Source organism: Pipistrellus hanaki (assembly GCF_964339955.1).
Source record: "Pipistrellus hanaki genome assembly, chromosome: 16".
NCBI lineage: Eukaryota > Metazoa > Chordata > Mammalia > Chiroptera > Vespertilionidae > Pipistrellus > Pipistrellus hanaki.
In genome coordinates, this window is record NC_140518.1 from 1,013,827 (window position 1) to 1,027,675 (window position 13,849).

General features: G+C 64.0%; 1 protein-coding gene across 2 annotated transcripts in view; it reads right to left on the minus strand.

Moving 5' to 3' along the window:
- The window catches only part of RPTOR (regulatory associated protein of MTOR complex 1), a 56,985-nt gene extending 52,790 nt beyond the window's left edge, over nt 1-4,195 (minus strand). For both annotated transcript variants that reach the window (XM_084861873.1, XM_084861872.1), the window contains exon 1: nt 3,922-4,195. In XM_084861873.1, coding sequence (XP_084717999.1) covers nt 3,922-4,083 — 162 coding nt within the window. In that variant the 5' untranslated portion in view covers nt 4,084-4,195. The remainder of the gene's footprint in view (nt 1-3,921) is intronic.
- Nucleotides 4,196-13,849: the final 9,654 nt, after the last annotated feature.

Genomic DNA, 13,849 nt, shown 5'->3' on the forward strand with positions numbered 1-13,849 from the left:
CGGCCCGGCCCTGGCCAAGAAAGCCGACCGCTACGGCAGCTCACACCGAACGCCACCCCCACCTCAGCGAGCGCGAGGGCAAGAGCGAGAGCGAGACAAGAAGGGGTCAGGCTCCCATAACGCTGTGCTGTCGTCCTCACCGAGAAACCCTAACCCCGCCCTCTTCCTTCGCCCAAACCAACCCCCTCTCTACAAGGATCCTGATAAACAGGCCGCCTCCCTCCCCGCCGAGCCCCACAGAAATCTGGAGCCATCGGACGGATGGACGGACGTGGCTGTTGGACTAACGGCCGATGGAAACGGAGGCCAGGGACAGCGTGCGCGGTGATGCTGACCCAGAAATAACGTGCACGGGGAGCCCTGGCCGTGTGGTTCAGTGGATAGAGCAACGGCGCGGACCAAAGGGTCCCGGGTTCCATTCCAGTCAAAGGCACAGGCCAGGGTTGCAGGCTCGATCCCCAGTAGGGCACATGCAGGGGCAGCCGATCCATGATTTTCTCACGTAATTGATGTTTCTATCTCTCTCTCCCTCTCCCTTCCTCTCTGAAACCCACGAGAATATGTTTTTAAAGTAAATAAAGCACGGTGACACTGACAGGGGAACGCAGGCTGCAGGGCGGACCCAGGGCTCAGCCGCCAGGAAAGGCCTGGGTCCCGCTGCACTTGGCCTGCTCCCTGTCTCCCTGCTGTCCTAGGAAATGATGCAACGAGAGCGAACAGTGTGTCACGTTAGAAACAGGGAAGGAAGACATTAATAATAAGTATTTCCGACCCACAAAGAGGCCTAAGAAGCAGCAGCACAGGCACAGAAAACACAAATGAGATGGCAGATTTAAGCCCAAGTAAATGTCAACACACTAACGCTCCAGTCAAGAGACAAAAATTGTCGGACTGGTTTTTTCACTCCACCTACAAGCTGTTTGTAAGAGACACAGGAGAGGCAGATGGACACAGGAAAGTTTGTAACGGGACAGAAGCATGAACAGTGCAGGTGCCTCGCAGAAGAGAACGGTGCGCGATGCTGCTGCACAACAGACGCCAGAGCAAAACGCCGCGAGGGACACGACAGGGACCTGGTCCCGGTGCAGAACGCACTGGCCAGGAGGATGCACGGCGTCACACGTGCACGCCGCAGTGTCACACGTGCACCGCACAATCACAGCCTCAAAACACAGCACGGCACGAGGGCAGAGCTGCAAGGAGGTTAGGCCCGCATAGTCGTGTGAGGGTTATCAAAAGACGGCCTCCTGCATAATTTCATCAACCAGTGTCACCCCAATAAGTTCAGCCCTGGCTGGTGGCTCGGTTGGTCGGAGCACCAAAAGGTCACCGGTTTGATTGCTGGTCAGGACACAGACCTAGGTTAGCCCTGGCCGGTGTGGCTCAGTGGATAAAGCACGTACCCGCGCACCCAGGTTCGATTCTGGTCAAGGGCACACACCTGGGTTGTGGGCTCCATCCCTGGTGTGGGCGTGCAGACGGCAACCAATCAATGATTCTCTCTTATCATTAATGTTTCTATCTCTCCCCATCTCTCTACCTCTCTGAAATCAATAAAAATATGTAAAAAAAAATTTAATACACTTAAAAAAAAAAAGACCATTTCTAGAGACTAAAAATATAGTCTCTGAAGTAAAACATACCATGGATGGGCTTAACCACCTATTAACCATGCAGGAGAGCAAGCGAGGGAACACGAAGATGCGGCTGCAGAACCACGGGACGGAACAGGCAGGAGGGCTGTGGGGACAGCACCAGCCTCTAGAGCCGCGGTTCTCCACCTCCCTGACGCCGCAGCCCTTTAACCGGCTCCTCTTACTACGGCGACCCCAGCCATAAAACCATTTTGTTGCTACTTCCTAACTGTCATTTTGCTACTGTTATGAATCGAAATGTAAACATCTGTGTTTCCCGGTGGTCTTAGGAAACCTTGTCCCGACCTATGGGTTGAGAGCCGCTAGCAGAACAACGGCCATGGGGAGGGGGCGGCCGGCCCTGCTCAGCCTTTCACCTCCGGCCCCTGAACCGCTGACTGATCCCGCCCACACCAAACACAGACCGTCTGCCGATCCGGTAAAACGTTAGGTATGATTCTGATTCATTTACAACGAACAGCTATTGTTGTACTGGCTGTTGCCAACAGCTGTAACTGGACAATCTAAGGGAACCGAGGTCAGTGCACCCCAGCCAGTTTTGCTCAGTGGTCATCGGGTGTTGGTCCGTGGACAAAGGGTTATGGGTTCAATCTGGTCAAGGGCACATCCTTGGTTGTAGGCTCGACTGCTGGCCACGGCTGGGGTGCATGTGGGAGGCAACCAATTGGTGTGTCTCTCTCACATCGATGTTTCTCTGTGTCTCTCTGCCTCCCTTCCACTCTCTCTAAAAACCAATGGGAAAATATCCTCTGGTGAGGACTGACAAAAAGAAAAAAAGGAAGGAAGGAAGGAAGGAAAGTTAGTGCACCTGACTACCAGTAAATAGTCAGGTTCTGCATGTTTTTTTGTTTTTGTTTGTTTATTGATTTTTTGCAGAGAGGAAGGGAGAAGGATAGAGAGTTAGAAACATCAATGAAAGAGAAACTTCGATCAGCTGCCTCCTGCACACTCCCCACTGCGGATGTGCCAGAAACCAATGTACATGCTCTTGACCGGAATCGAACCTGGGACCCTTCAGTCTGCAGACCGATGCTCTATCCACTGATAGGGTCAGGGCTGTTCCTAACTTTTTAACCCACTGTACGCCATACTAGTAAGCGTCTGTAGACGCAAGCAGTGGTCCTTCCCCACACGCAATGCGTAAAAAAAAAAAAAAAAAAAAAAAAAAAGTTTTCCCTAAGTGCAGCCCAGACCAACTTTAAAATCCTTTTTTGTGAGAATTTTCAGCTGAAATAATCAAGAACACCCAAATTGTAACATATTAATTTTTATAATATTCATTGCAAATTGATTTTTAAAATTAAATTCCAAATATTGTGGCGTGGGGGGATGGTTTCTGTCTTGCATTGCGGTTAACTAGAATCACGTAACAGTAATCTTATGTATGTCTGACATTGTACACCCCAAACAATTATCTCTATAAGCATATTCATAAGCCCAGAGCGATCACACGGAATTATAACAGCACCCCTCTTAACCACCGAAACGTTCATGTGAATAAAGACGGTCTTGAAGGAGAAATAAACCACAAAACACAGGTACTAAGTGTGCACCGTGACACGGTCCTGCCCCTTTGCTCAGGGACCAGGGAGCAGACGGTGGTTAAGGCCAGAGTCAACCAAACTGGCTGTTTTCTTTCCTGCCAGCGGCTTGTGAGTCGCTGTCCACACCCCAACATCCTGGCGACGCCCCTAAAAACCTGGACCCGAGTTCCAACCCATCGTACTCTAACTCCGCTCCTGGAGAAAGTCTGCCTCCAGGTTATAGCGGAGGGACACCCCACAAAAGGAGGAAAGTCGGGGTCCAGACCCACCGTTTCCGTTAGAAGGCTGTGCTGAAGTTCACGGTAACTTTGAAGTAACTTTCTATCCATTTGTAACCGGCCGAACACCTGCCGGTAACTTTGTTTCCTAGCACACCAGCTTAGACGCCCGCTTCACTTCCCGGGACGGACCTGCAGGAGCGTGAACTCCGCAGAGGTCACCCCGGGTGCGAGCAGGAGCAGCCGAGGGGTCCTCCCTGGGTGCTCTCAGCACCAAGTTCATCGGCGCGAGCGCAGATACATGCCTGCAGCGCCGGCGCTGGGAAACTGCCTAACTTTTGTGTCTCCATCAGAACTTGGTTGGAGTGGACACTCGGGCCAGCAGCCGGAGTCTGACATGGCTCTGCTTTTCAGTTAACCTGCGCCATGTGGCTGGGGGACACGGAACAAGAAGGCATCGGCGTTCCCAAGGACCGAGACGGAAGGGGCGCGGGGTCCACTTACCCGGTCCTTCATCCTCCAGCTCTGGGCCAAGGACTTGGAGCCCTCGATCTTCTCACAGTGCCGCTTCTTCATGAAGGCCAAAGGCAGGTTCCAGTCCGTCAGGTCGGCCTCGTCCTCCTCCCCGAGCCCCAGCAGAGGCGACTGCAGCAGCTCAGCCTCCATCGGGGCGGGCGGGGGCGGGGGGGTCCGGGGCAGCAGGCGCTCGAGCACCTCCAGCCTTACGGCGTCGTGTGCGCCGCGGCCGGCGAGGCGGCGGAGACCGGGGCGGAGGAGGCAGTGGGCGGGGTGCCGGGGACCCTCAGCGGGCCCGGGTCTGGGAGGCCCGGCTGCCTCACTCGGGGCGGGACGTGGGGGCGGGAGCGCCGGGGGGGACGCACAGGCCCCCGGGTCCCAGGCCGCAGGCCGAGCTGTCACGGCGGGCGCCACCCGAGGCCTCACGGTGACCCCGCTCCCGGCCTCCGGCCGCCGGTCCCGCGGGGCGGAGGGTCCGGCCGCAGGGAAGGGGCCCGGGGCGCTGGGGCTCCGCCAGCCGCGCTCAGCCCTGCGGGTCCCGCACTCGCCGCAGCTGCTGCGGCCGCAGCCAGGACCGGCCCATCGTGCTCGCCCGCAGCCGCTGCTCACGCCGGGCCCGCGACCCGGCCGGCCTGACCTCCGCGCGCGCGCCCCTCTCCGGCCCGAGCGCGAGTTCCCGGAGCCCAGCCGGGCGCAGCCGCGCACAAGACGGGTATCGTGGGCTTATGGGGTGTGCGGAGTTTTGTCCTCGGGTTTGAAGCTACAGTGAAACTCCTCTCATCTGCACGTCAAGGAGGACGCCATATTGCCGAGACCCAGCATGCACCGCGCCCTACGGTGTGGCCGACGGGCCAAACGACCTCGGAGTGTTCCGGCCGCGCTTCGGGGGACGAGGCGAGTGCGGTCCCCGCCCCCACCCCGTCGCCATGGTTACCACAATTCTGCTTTCCAGGGTTTGTCGCCGCTGTTCTTGGCTGCATGCGATCAAAGCCAAGCCTACAAATGAAACTGTGTTAATTGATTTTGAAAAACAATCTTTTCGTGATTACACATGGACCCGCATGCCTCTGAGATGAAAGGAATCGATCCCTTTTCCTGTTCTCTCCCAGATTTTGAAAACGCAGCGAAAGCTTCAGAAAGAGCCCAGGATAAGATGCCAGGAGAAGACAGGGGTCTTTTTTATTTATTTATTTTTTGCGCCTGTCGTGTCTCTCCCAGCATCCATCAGATTTCCTTTTTTGTTGGCAGAAAAGCAATTTCAGCGGCTGCGATTTTTTGTTTCACCGTCCTCCCTGCCGGGCACTTCATTCTGAGGCAGCTTCGTGTGTGTGGGAGCAACGGAGCCTGTAGCGCCCTGCGGAGGCAGGCCCGGCGCTGCCTCGTGTCTCTGGTGGCCCCGGGCCGGCCGGCTCATGGTCCCTGTGCAGGACCTGGGTCCGGGGGAGGGGGGCCGCGGCGGCCAGCAGCGCTTCCCTATGCACTCGGGGTCCCTGAGGCTCCCGGGAACCTTCCACAGAGCGGCGGGGCGCCCAGACGCTGTCTCCCTCCGTGCCATCGGGGTTGGTCTCCGGCTCACCAGGACCCGCGTCTCAGCAGTCTGGCTTTCCCTCCCAGTGGCCTTAGTGTCCTCCGCTGTAAAGCTGGGGTAGCAGACCCACCCTGGAGGGTAGATTGAACCCCCATGGCGCCCGGGCAGAGTGGGCGCCCGGGCAGAGTGGGCACCCCGGGCAGAGTGGGCGCCCGGGCAGAGTGGGCGCCCAGGGCAGAGTGGGCGCCCAGGGCAGAGTGGCGCCCAGGGCAATGCCAGCACCCACTGGCACAGAGCCAGCGTGTCATTAACCTGGAGCCTCAGGCGGGCGCCGAGCAGACCCCCTTCTCAGCGTGGCTCGGGCGCTGGCCTCCGGGGTCCGCCTCAAGCTCCCGTGTCCCTCAGCGTCGAGGGGACGTGCCAGCCCACGCCGCTCCCGCCTCCCACACAGCGCCGGGTAGAAGTTCTTGGTTCAATCGCTGACATCCCAGGTGGGGGGAGAGGGCTGGGTCTAGCAGGGAGGGCAGCCCCAGGACCCCTCGGGTTCCTTGGCGACCAGGGCCCGCAGACCTGCGGGGGCCAAAGCAGGGTACCGTTGTGAGCACGCAAGGCCCAGAGTTTAGTCCTGGCAGGTGTGGCTCAGTGGATAGAGCGTCGGCCTGTAGGCTAAAGGGTCCTGGGTTCTATTCCGGTCAAGGGCATGTACCTTGGTTGCGGGCACATCCCCGGTAAGGGGTGTGCTGGAGGCAGCTGGTCGATGTTTCTAGCTATCTCTCTCCCTTCCTCTCTGTAAAAAATCAATAAAATATATTTTTAAAAATAGGTGAGGCGGGGGGGTGGGGGGGGGCCTGCTGACCCGCCTGGCCTCCGCCTCTGATGGGGCTGAGAGGGCGCCTGCCAGGAATCTACTCACCCGCGTGGCCCGTGAGCCCCGCCCTCTTCCTGGGAATTAGCTCCCTAATTCTCTTAAGCTCCCGCTCTGCGTCCGCTTTGCCAGGAGATTGAGACAGACTGATCCGGTGCCCTGCTGGGCCGGGCCGGCCGGCCGGGCGGGGCGGCACCCTGGAGCCCACAGGAGCCGCAGCGTCCCGTGCCCTGGCCTTCCCCGGACACACACTGAGCCTCGGGCCGGTGGGGACGCAGACAGAGTCACACGCTCGCTCTGGGGGCGGCTGGGACCCGGGCGGGTGCTGACAGCACCGAGGCCCGGTTTCCTGAGTGAAACGGAAATGGTCGGTTCTGCTCCTTAGAGACGCCGCGAGGATGGAGCCAACGAACCGATGCGGCCCTGGCACCCTCACACACCGCCACGAGAGCCGGTCCCAGCGGGAATCGAACCCTGACCTCTGGTTCAAAGGTCGATGCTCAACCACGGAGCCACGTGGCTCGGCCCCATTTTCCTTTTGATGGACAGCTCTCCGGGGAGGCGGGAAAGCGCCCCAGGCAGGCCAGTCACGTCCTCCTTGGAACCGAAGGCTGGAGCACGGCTAGACTGGGGCTGGGGGTGAGCTGTGGGGTTGGGGGGCTGGGGCGAGGAGTGTGGGGCTTGGAGGTTGGGGGGCTGGGGGGAGGCACGGGGGGGCTGGGGGCGGGACTGGGGGGATGCAGGGGGCTGGGGCGGGACTGGGGGGCTGGGGGGAGGCAGGGGGCTGGGGCGGGGCAGGGGGGCTGGGGGGAGGCAGGGGGCTGGGGGCGGGACTGGGGGGATGCAGGGGGCTGGGGCGGGACTGGGGGGCTGGGGGGAGGCAGGGGGCTGGGGGCGGGGCAGGGGGGCTGGGGGGAGGCAGGGGGCTGGGGGCGGGACTGGGGGGATGCAGGGGGCTGGGGCGGGACTGGGGGGCTGGGGGGAGGCAGGGGGCTGGGGGCGGGGCAGGGGGGCTGGGGGGAGGCAGGGGGCTGGGGCGGGACTGGGGGGCTGGGGGGAGGCAGGGGGCTGGGGGCGGGACTGGGGGGATGCAGGGGGCTGGGGCGGGACTGGGGGGCTGGGGGGAGGCAGGGGGCTGGGGGCGGGGCAGGGGGGCTGGGGGGAGGCAGGGGGCTGGGGGGAGGCAGGGGGCTGGGGGGAGGCAGGGGGCTGGGGGCGGGGCTAAGGGGCTGGGGGGAGGCAGGGGGGCTGGGGGCGGGGCTGGGGGGCTGGGGGGAGGCAGGGGGCTGGGGGGAGGCAGGGGGCTGGGGGCGGGGCTGGGGGGCTGGGGGGAGGCAGGGGGCTGGGGGGATGCAGGGGGCTGGGGGGAGGCAGGGGGCTGGGGGGAGGCAGGGGGCTGGGGGCGGGGCTGGGGGCTGGGGGGAGGCAGGGGGCTGGGGGGAGGCAGGGGGCTGGGGGCGGGGCTGGGGGGCGGCAGGGGGCTGGGGGCGGGACTGGGGGGCTGAGGGGAGACAGGGGGCTGGGGGGAGGCAGGGGGCTGGGGGTGGGGCTGGGGGGCTGGGGGGGGGCTGGGGGCTGGGGCTGGGGCTCCGGGCTGCGGGAGCAGACGCCCAGCGTGCAGCTCCTGCTGGCTCGGAGGAGCACAGGCAGGACAGACATCCCCGTCTCGCCCTCGGAGATGAATGCCCCGCTCAGAGGGGAGGGCACGTGGCTGTCGCAGACGCCCAGCTGCCCGGGGAGTGTCTGGCTGGCTGTCACGGCGCTCGGTCTGCTGGCGGGCGGATGGATGGGCCGCCCCGAGTCACCCCAGGGCAGCGGCGCCCCAACAGGCGGCCCGGCCAGCGAGCGCCGGGGAGAGGTGCCAGGCAGCTCTGCGGCCTTCCCGCCGTGTGGGCATCACCCCCCCTGCTCCGTCCCCGCCACTCTGCCCCGTCTCTAACGGAGGAGGCGCCAGGGGGAGTCTGAGCTGGTCCTTCCCACAGCCTGGCTCTGCGTCCTCGCCCTGAGGAGCCGCGAGGGCCTGTACCCACTCGTACGTGTCTCCCCGTCTCCTGTTTGGAGTGAGGTTCCATTGCCAGGCATCTCAGTAGGGTTCCCAAAAAGTGTGTGGGGGGAGCGCTGGGGCGAGCAAGAAGCCGGCCCTCTCCTTGGAGTCTGGCAGTCCCTTCCGCAGCGCCCCCCAGAGGGACGGTCCCCTGGTTCCCCTGCCCCCGGGGACCAGCACTCCCCTGAGCCACCCCCCCCACCCCCGGCAGGGCTTTCCTGGCAGCTTGATAGAAGCCGCAGGCTGACGGGATGGAATTGAAATGATCCTATAAATCCTATGTAACCCTACGTAACCCTATATAATCCTACATAACCCTATATAATAAAAGCCTAATATGCAAATCAACCAAATGGTAGAACGACGGGTCGCTATGACACACACTGACCACCAGGGGCAGACACTCAGCACAGGAGCTGCCCCGAGCCCATAGGCCCCAGGCCAGCCAAGGTGGGTTCCAGGGGGTGCCCAGCACCCTGCCAGCCACCCTGCAGATCAGCCCTGATGGGGCCAGGCCGAGGGACCCTCCTGTGTCCGCACTCCGTGAGCCCCGCCTCTAGTGATAATCACAGACAGCAGCAGCCGGCACGCTGCCTCCCCGGGTTCGAGGTCTTCACCTCGGGAGGCGAGGGGGCACCGGGCAGCCTCGGAGACCCGCTCCCGGAGCCGGCTGCAGCAGGACCCAAGACTGTCCCAGGCTGATGGCCACGCCACCAAGGTCAGAGCCGACCTCGGGCCCAGGCCACCTCCAAGGCTGTGCCCGGGGCCCCGTCCACCATGCGGCCCCCACGCCCTGGGCTCCATCTCAGAGACAATGGATCTGGGCAGATCCCAAACCATCCAGGCAAATCCCAAACGATCCGGGCAGATCCCAAACCATCCAGGCAGATCCCAAACGATCCGGGCAGATCCCAAACCATCCAGGCAGTTTCTCAGGAGCCAGTTGCATCCCCAAGGGGACCTGGTCCCGCCCGCCCTGCCCCTGACGCTGCCGGCACACGGGAGAGCGCTCGGCGGCGGGCACTGCACCGGGCCCTGCGGGGAGACCCCGCCTGCTGGGTGCGGCGAGCTCTGTGCCCACGGGCTCTGCGCCCACAGGCACCCGCCTCCCTGCGCCTCGGGGCTCTCACCTGGGCGGGGAGAAGGCGAGGTGACGCCCTGAGGGGAGAGGCTGACGGGACAGGGCTGGGTGGGCATCTTGCAAAGCGATTTTGTGACAGCTTCACGTGTATCAGGAGCCTCCGGGCCAGTTCACGCAGGACACACCGGTTCCCAGCACCACCCGGGGTCCCGGGGCCAGCCTCCCCGCGCTGACACGGTCACGCCCAGCCCCGCCTCCGGCAGCCACGGCGGCGGGCAGGGGGGGGAGGGGGGGGGCCTCGCCGGCCGCACCCTCCCTCCGGCACCACTCCTCCGCCCAGCACTTCCCGCTCGCGCCCTGGGCCCCGCTGACGTCACGGCTCCCTACACCTGTCTGTGGCCCCTGCCCCCTGGAGGCAGGCAGGTGCGCTCAGGGCTGCGTGTGGACCTGGGAACAGGAGGTCGGTCCCGGTCAGGGCACGGGTCCAGGTTGCGGCTCAGTCCCTGGTGTGGGTGGGGGTGAGGGGCGTGCAGGAGGCAGCCGGTCCATGAGCCTCTGTCATCTTCGATGCTTCTATCTCTCTCTCCCTCCCCCTTCCTCTCTGAGATCAATTAATAATATATATATATATATATTTAAACCTGGTAAATACACATAAGGAAACAGTGTCTTAAACGTCACTCCATGTGCCTGCCCAGTGGTATGGAGACATCCCTGTGGCGCCCACACTCCCCCCGCCGGCCTCTCCGTGCTGACGGCCCCGCGGGGCCTCCTGCGGGGGCGTCACACGGCTGCTCCTCGTCACCGCTGAGTCCACAGAGCAGCGTGCTTCCTGCCGCGGCTGAGTCACGCTCCGGCCGCTGGGCCGATGACTCCACCGTGGGCCGATGACTCCGTCCCAGCCTCCAGCCCTGCTGCCGCAGCTCCTCCTCTTCCCTCCCCCCTCCGCCTCCTCCCTCGTTCCTCCTCCCTCCTCCCTCCTCCCTCCTCCCCCTCCCTCCTCCTTCCTCCCTGCCGAGACAGCAGGAGAGGCCGCAGGCTTTGCCAAATGATCCCGGGACACGGCGTCCCTGGCTGAGAACACGGCTCCGGGCCATGCGTGTGTGAAGACCGAGGCCTCGCAGCAGCCTCGCCCCGTGACGGACAGGGCAGGCCGGACGTGTGCGGGCGCAGCGGCCGGGCCCCGGACCCCTGGCCCCCGTCAGCCGGCCGCGGAGCATTAGCCTTCCACGCAGCCTCTGTAATGACGAAAGCCGCTCCTAAGTCCCATCCGGCATATGGCGAGCCAGGTGCCCGCCTCCCGCACCCGGGCCGCCCGCCCTTCCTGCCTCCGCCGCGGACAGAAAGCCTGTGAGCGCCAGACCCCAGAGCAGGGCGTGGAGTCGTGGTCGGGGCCTGTCTGCCCTGGGACACGGCCGGGCCTTTTCACAATCCAGCCCTTCAGGGCAGAGCCAGGCAAGGAAGCTGCACACCACAATCCGGACAGGGAGACACACACACGTGCACACATGCACACACACACCACGCACAGACACACAACACATATGTTCACACACGTAACACATATGCACACATGCTACACAAATACAACGCGCCAGACACACACATGCATACACACACCACACACACATGCAACAAGCAGACACACACACACCACTTAAACACACACAACACGTAGGCACACATGCACACAGGCACATGTGTGCACACAACACAAATGCACATGAAACACATGGGCACACGTGTATGTACATGTGCACACATATGTCACATAAATGTGCAGTGTCATGCATGCACGCACAACACAGATGGTCATGCAACATGTGCGCAAGCACATGTGCACACAACTACATGCACATGGTGCCAATGTGTGTGCACACACACACACAGACACCAAAAGAGTGAGTCTGGCAGCCGAGGTGGCGGAGCGCCTGCTGGGCTCCCTTAGATCCTGGCACTTTCCAGGCCCCTCCCCCAAGGCCCGGAGCGCTCTGCGCATCCTCATCCTGTCAGTCCGGCCGCGCTCCTTCCCGGGAGCCGGGCTGCGGGCCGAGGAGGGAGGGGCCGGCCGAGGCCGGTCAGCCCGCAGCCGTGTACCTCGCGGGCGTGTGGGACTCACCCGCGGACTGAGAGTCAGGGAACAGGGCCGGAACCCAGCACCCACGGGGGGATTCAGACCCCGGCCCGGCCAGCGTGGACCCGAGGCGGGCGCTCCCCCAGCTCCGGTCGGAACATTCCGGAAAGGCAGCAGAGCGGCCCCAGTCCTGCACCCCCCTGCGTCCCCCTCCGCCTGGTGACCTCGCTCTTCCTGGAGGCAGGCCCGCTCCTCGACCCCGCACCCCAGGCTGGGCCTTGAGACGGGTCTTGGCCAGTGAGATGCCGGTGGAGGCAGGGCTGGGAGCGGGTGGGGGGGCACTGGACCCCGATACCTCTTCCTGCACAACAAGAAGCCACCCAGTGCGCCCTCCGACCCAGCCAGCGTGGCTCAGTCAACCTATGAGCCAGGTGGTCAGGGTTCAATTCCCGTCAGGGCACAGGCCCGGTTTGTAAGCTTTATTCCTAGCGTGGGGCGTGCAGGAGGCAGCTGATCAGCGATTCTCTCTCATCGTCGGTGTGCCTGTCTCTCCCTCTCCCTTCCGCTCGGAAATCGATCACATATATTAAAAATAAATAAAGGTAGGAACAGGCCTCCGCAGACGGCGGTGAACGGGGTCTGTCCAGCCCACGGAACAGGCTTCACCCCGACAGGAAGGACACGCAGACGCCTGCTGCCACGCGGGGCCGCGGACACTGAGACCCAGGGCCCCGCTGCGGCTCTCCCGGAGGCTCCGGGAGGCAGAGGCGGGACGGGGGCTGGCGGGCTGGGCGGGCGCCGGGCGTCCTGGCACACACTGCGGGCTGGGAGGACGAGCACCCCCGGAGACAGAGGGCGGTGACGGGAGTGACAACGCCAATGTGCCCAGGCCGCGGCTGCACATCGGGAAACGGCACAGGCTTCCTCTCTCTGCCGTGTGCCCGGACCGTGTTCTCCCTGGAGGCCTGCCCCGCCCCGCCCGGCCCCCCCCTCCGCCCTGCCCCATACCACCCACCCCTCCCCGCCCCGCCTGCCCCCCCCCCGCCCTGCCCCACACCACCCACCCCTCCCCGCCCCGCCGCATCCCAGCCCCCCCCGCCCTGCCCCACACCACCCACCCCTCCCCGCCCCGCCTGCCGCCCCCCTGCCCCACACCACCCACCCCTCCCCGCCCCGCCTGCCGCCCCCCTGCCCCACACCACCCACCCCTCCCCGCCCCGCCTGCCGCCCCCCTGCCCCACACCACCCACCCCTCCCCGCCCCGCCTGCCGCCCCCCCTGCCCCACACCACCCACCCCCGCCCCGCCCCGCCTGCCCCTCCCCCCGCCCCGCCCCACACCACCCACCCCTCCCCGCCCCACCGCATCCCGCCCCCCCCCCCGCCCCGCTCCACACCACCCACCCCTCCCCGCCCCGCCTGCCCCCCCCCCCCGCCCTGCCCCACACCACCCACCCCTGCCCCGCTCCGCCGCATCCCGCCTTGGTCTAGTGCCGTGGTCGGCAAACCGCGGCTCGCGAGAAGTTTAAGTTTTAAAAATGTGGCTCTCCAAAGGAATGTCAATCGTGCTGTTGGTATTTGGCTCTGTGGACCGATGAGTTTGCCGACCGCGGGCCTAGCGGGACCTCCAGCTCTCTCTGCTGCACACAGAGCGGTCCATCCGCTCATCCTCGCCCTCCCGGCCGGCCGCACCCAGGCCGCGCGCAGAGACGGTCCGCCCGCTGTGTCTTCCCTCCGGGCCCAGGAGGACACATGCTGGCCGCACACGGGCTTCAGGTCTGGCCGTTAACTTGGCCTCCGAGGAAGAGCGTGACATTGAGGTTCTGAGGCCACGGCCATGGCCACAGCAGGCGGCCGAGCGGGGGAGACGCAGGAAGGCTGGGCAGGAGCCTCGGGTTCAAGCCCGGCCCCGCCCAGACACCCTGTCCATCTGGGGCCTCTCCGACGGTTCCCTCGGGGCTCCGGGACGAGGCCCGGCTGGGGGGGGAAGCACTGGGTGCTTCCCTCAGCCTCTGTGAGCTGGGCTATCCTGAGTCAGTCCCAGAGCTGAGCTCCCGGGCTGGGCCTGATGGTGCAGGAGCTGTCACTGCTCTCCTCTCACTTCCGAAGAACAGCCTTCTCGCCCGGCCGGGTGTGTGTGTGTGTGTGTGTGTGTGTGTGTGTGTTGGGGGGGAGGGGGAGGGGTTAGGGGTTGGGCGTCAACCAATGAACCTGGAGGTCACGGTTTGATTCCCGGTCAGGACACAGGCCCGGGTTTTGGGCTCCATCCCCAGTGTGCAGTGTGCAGGAGGCAGCCGATCCATGATCCTCTCTCATCATCATCATC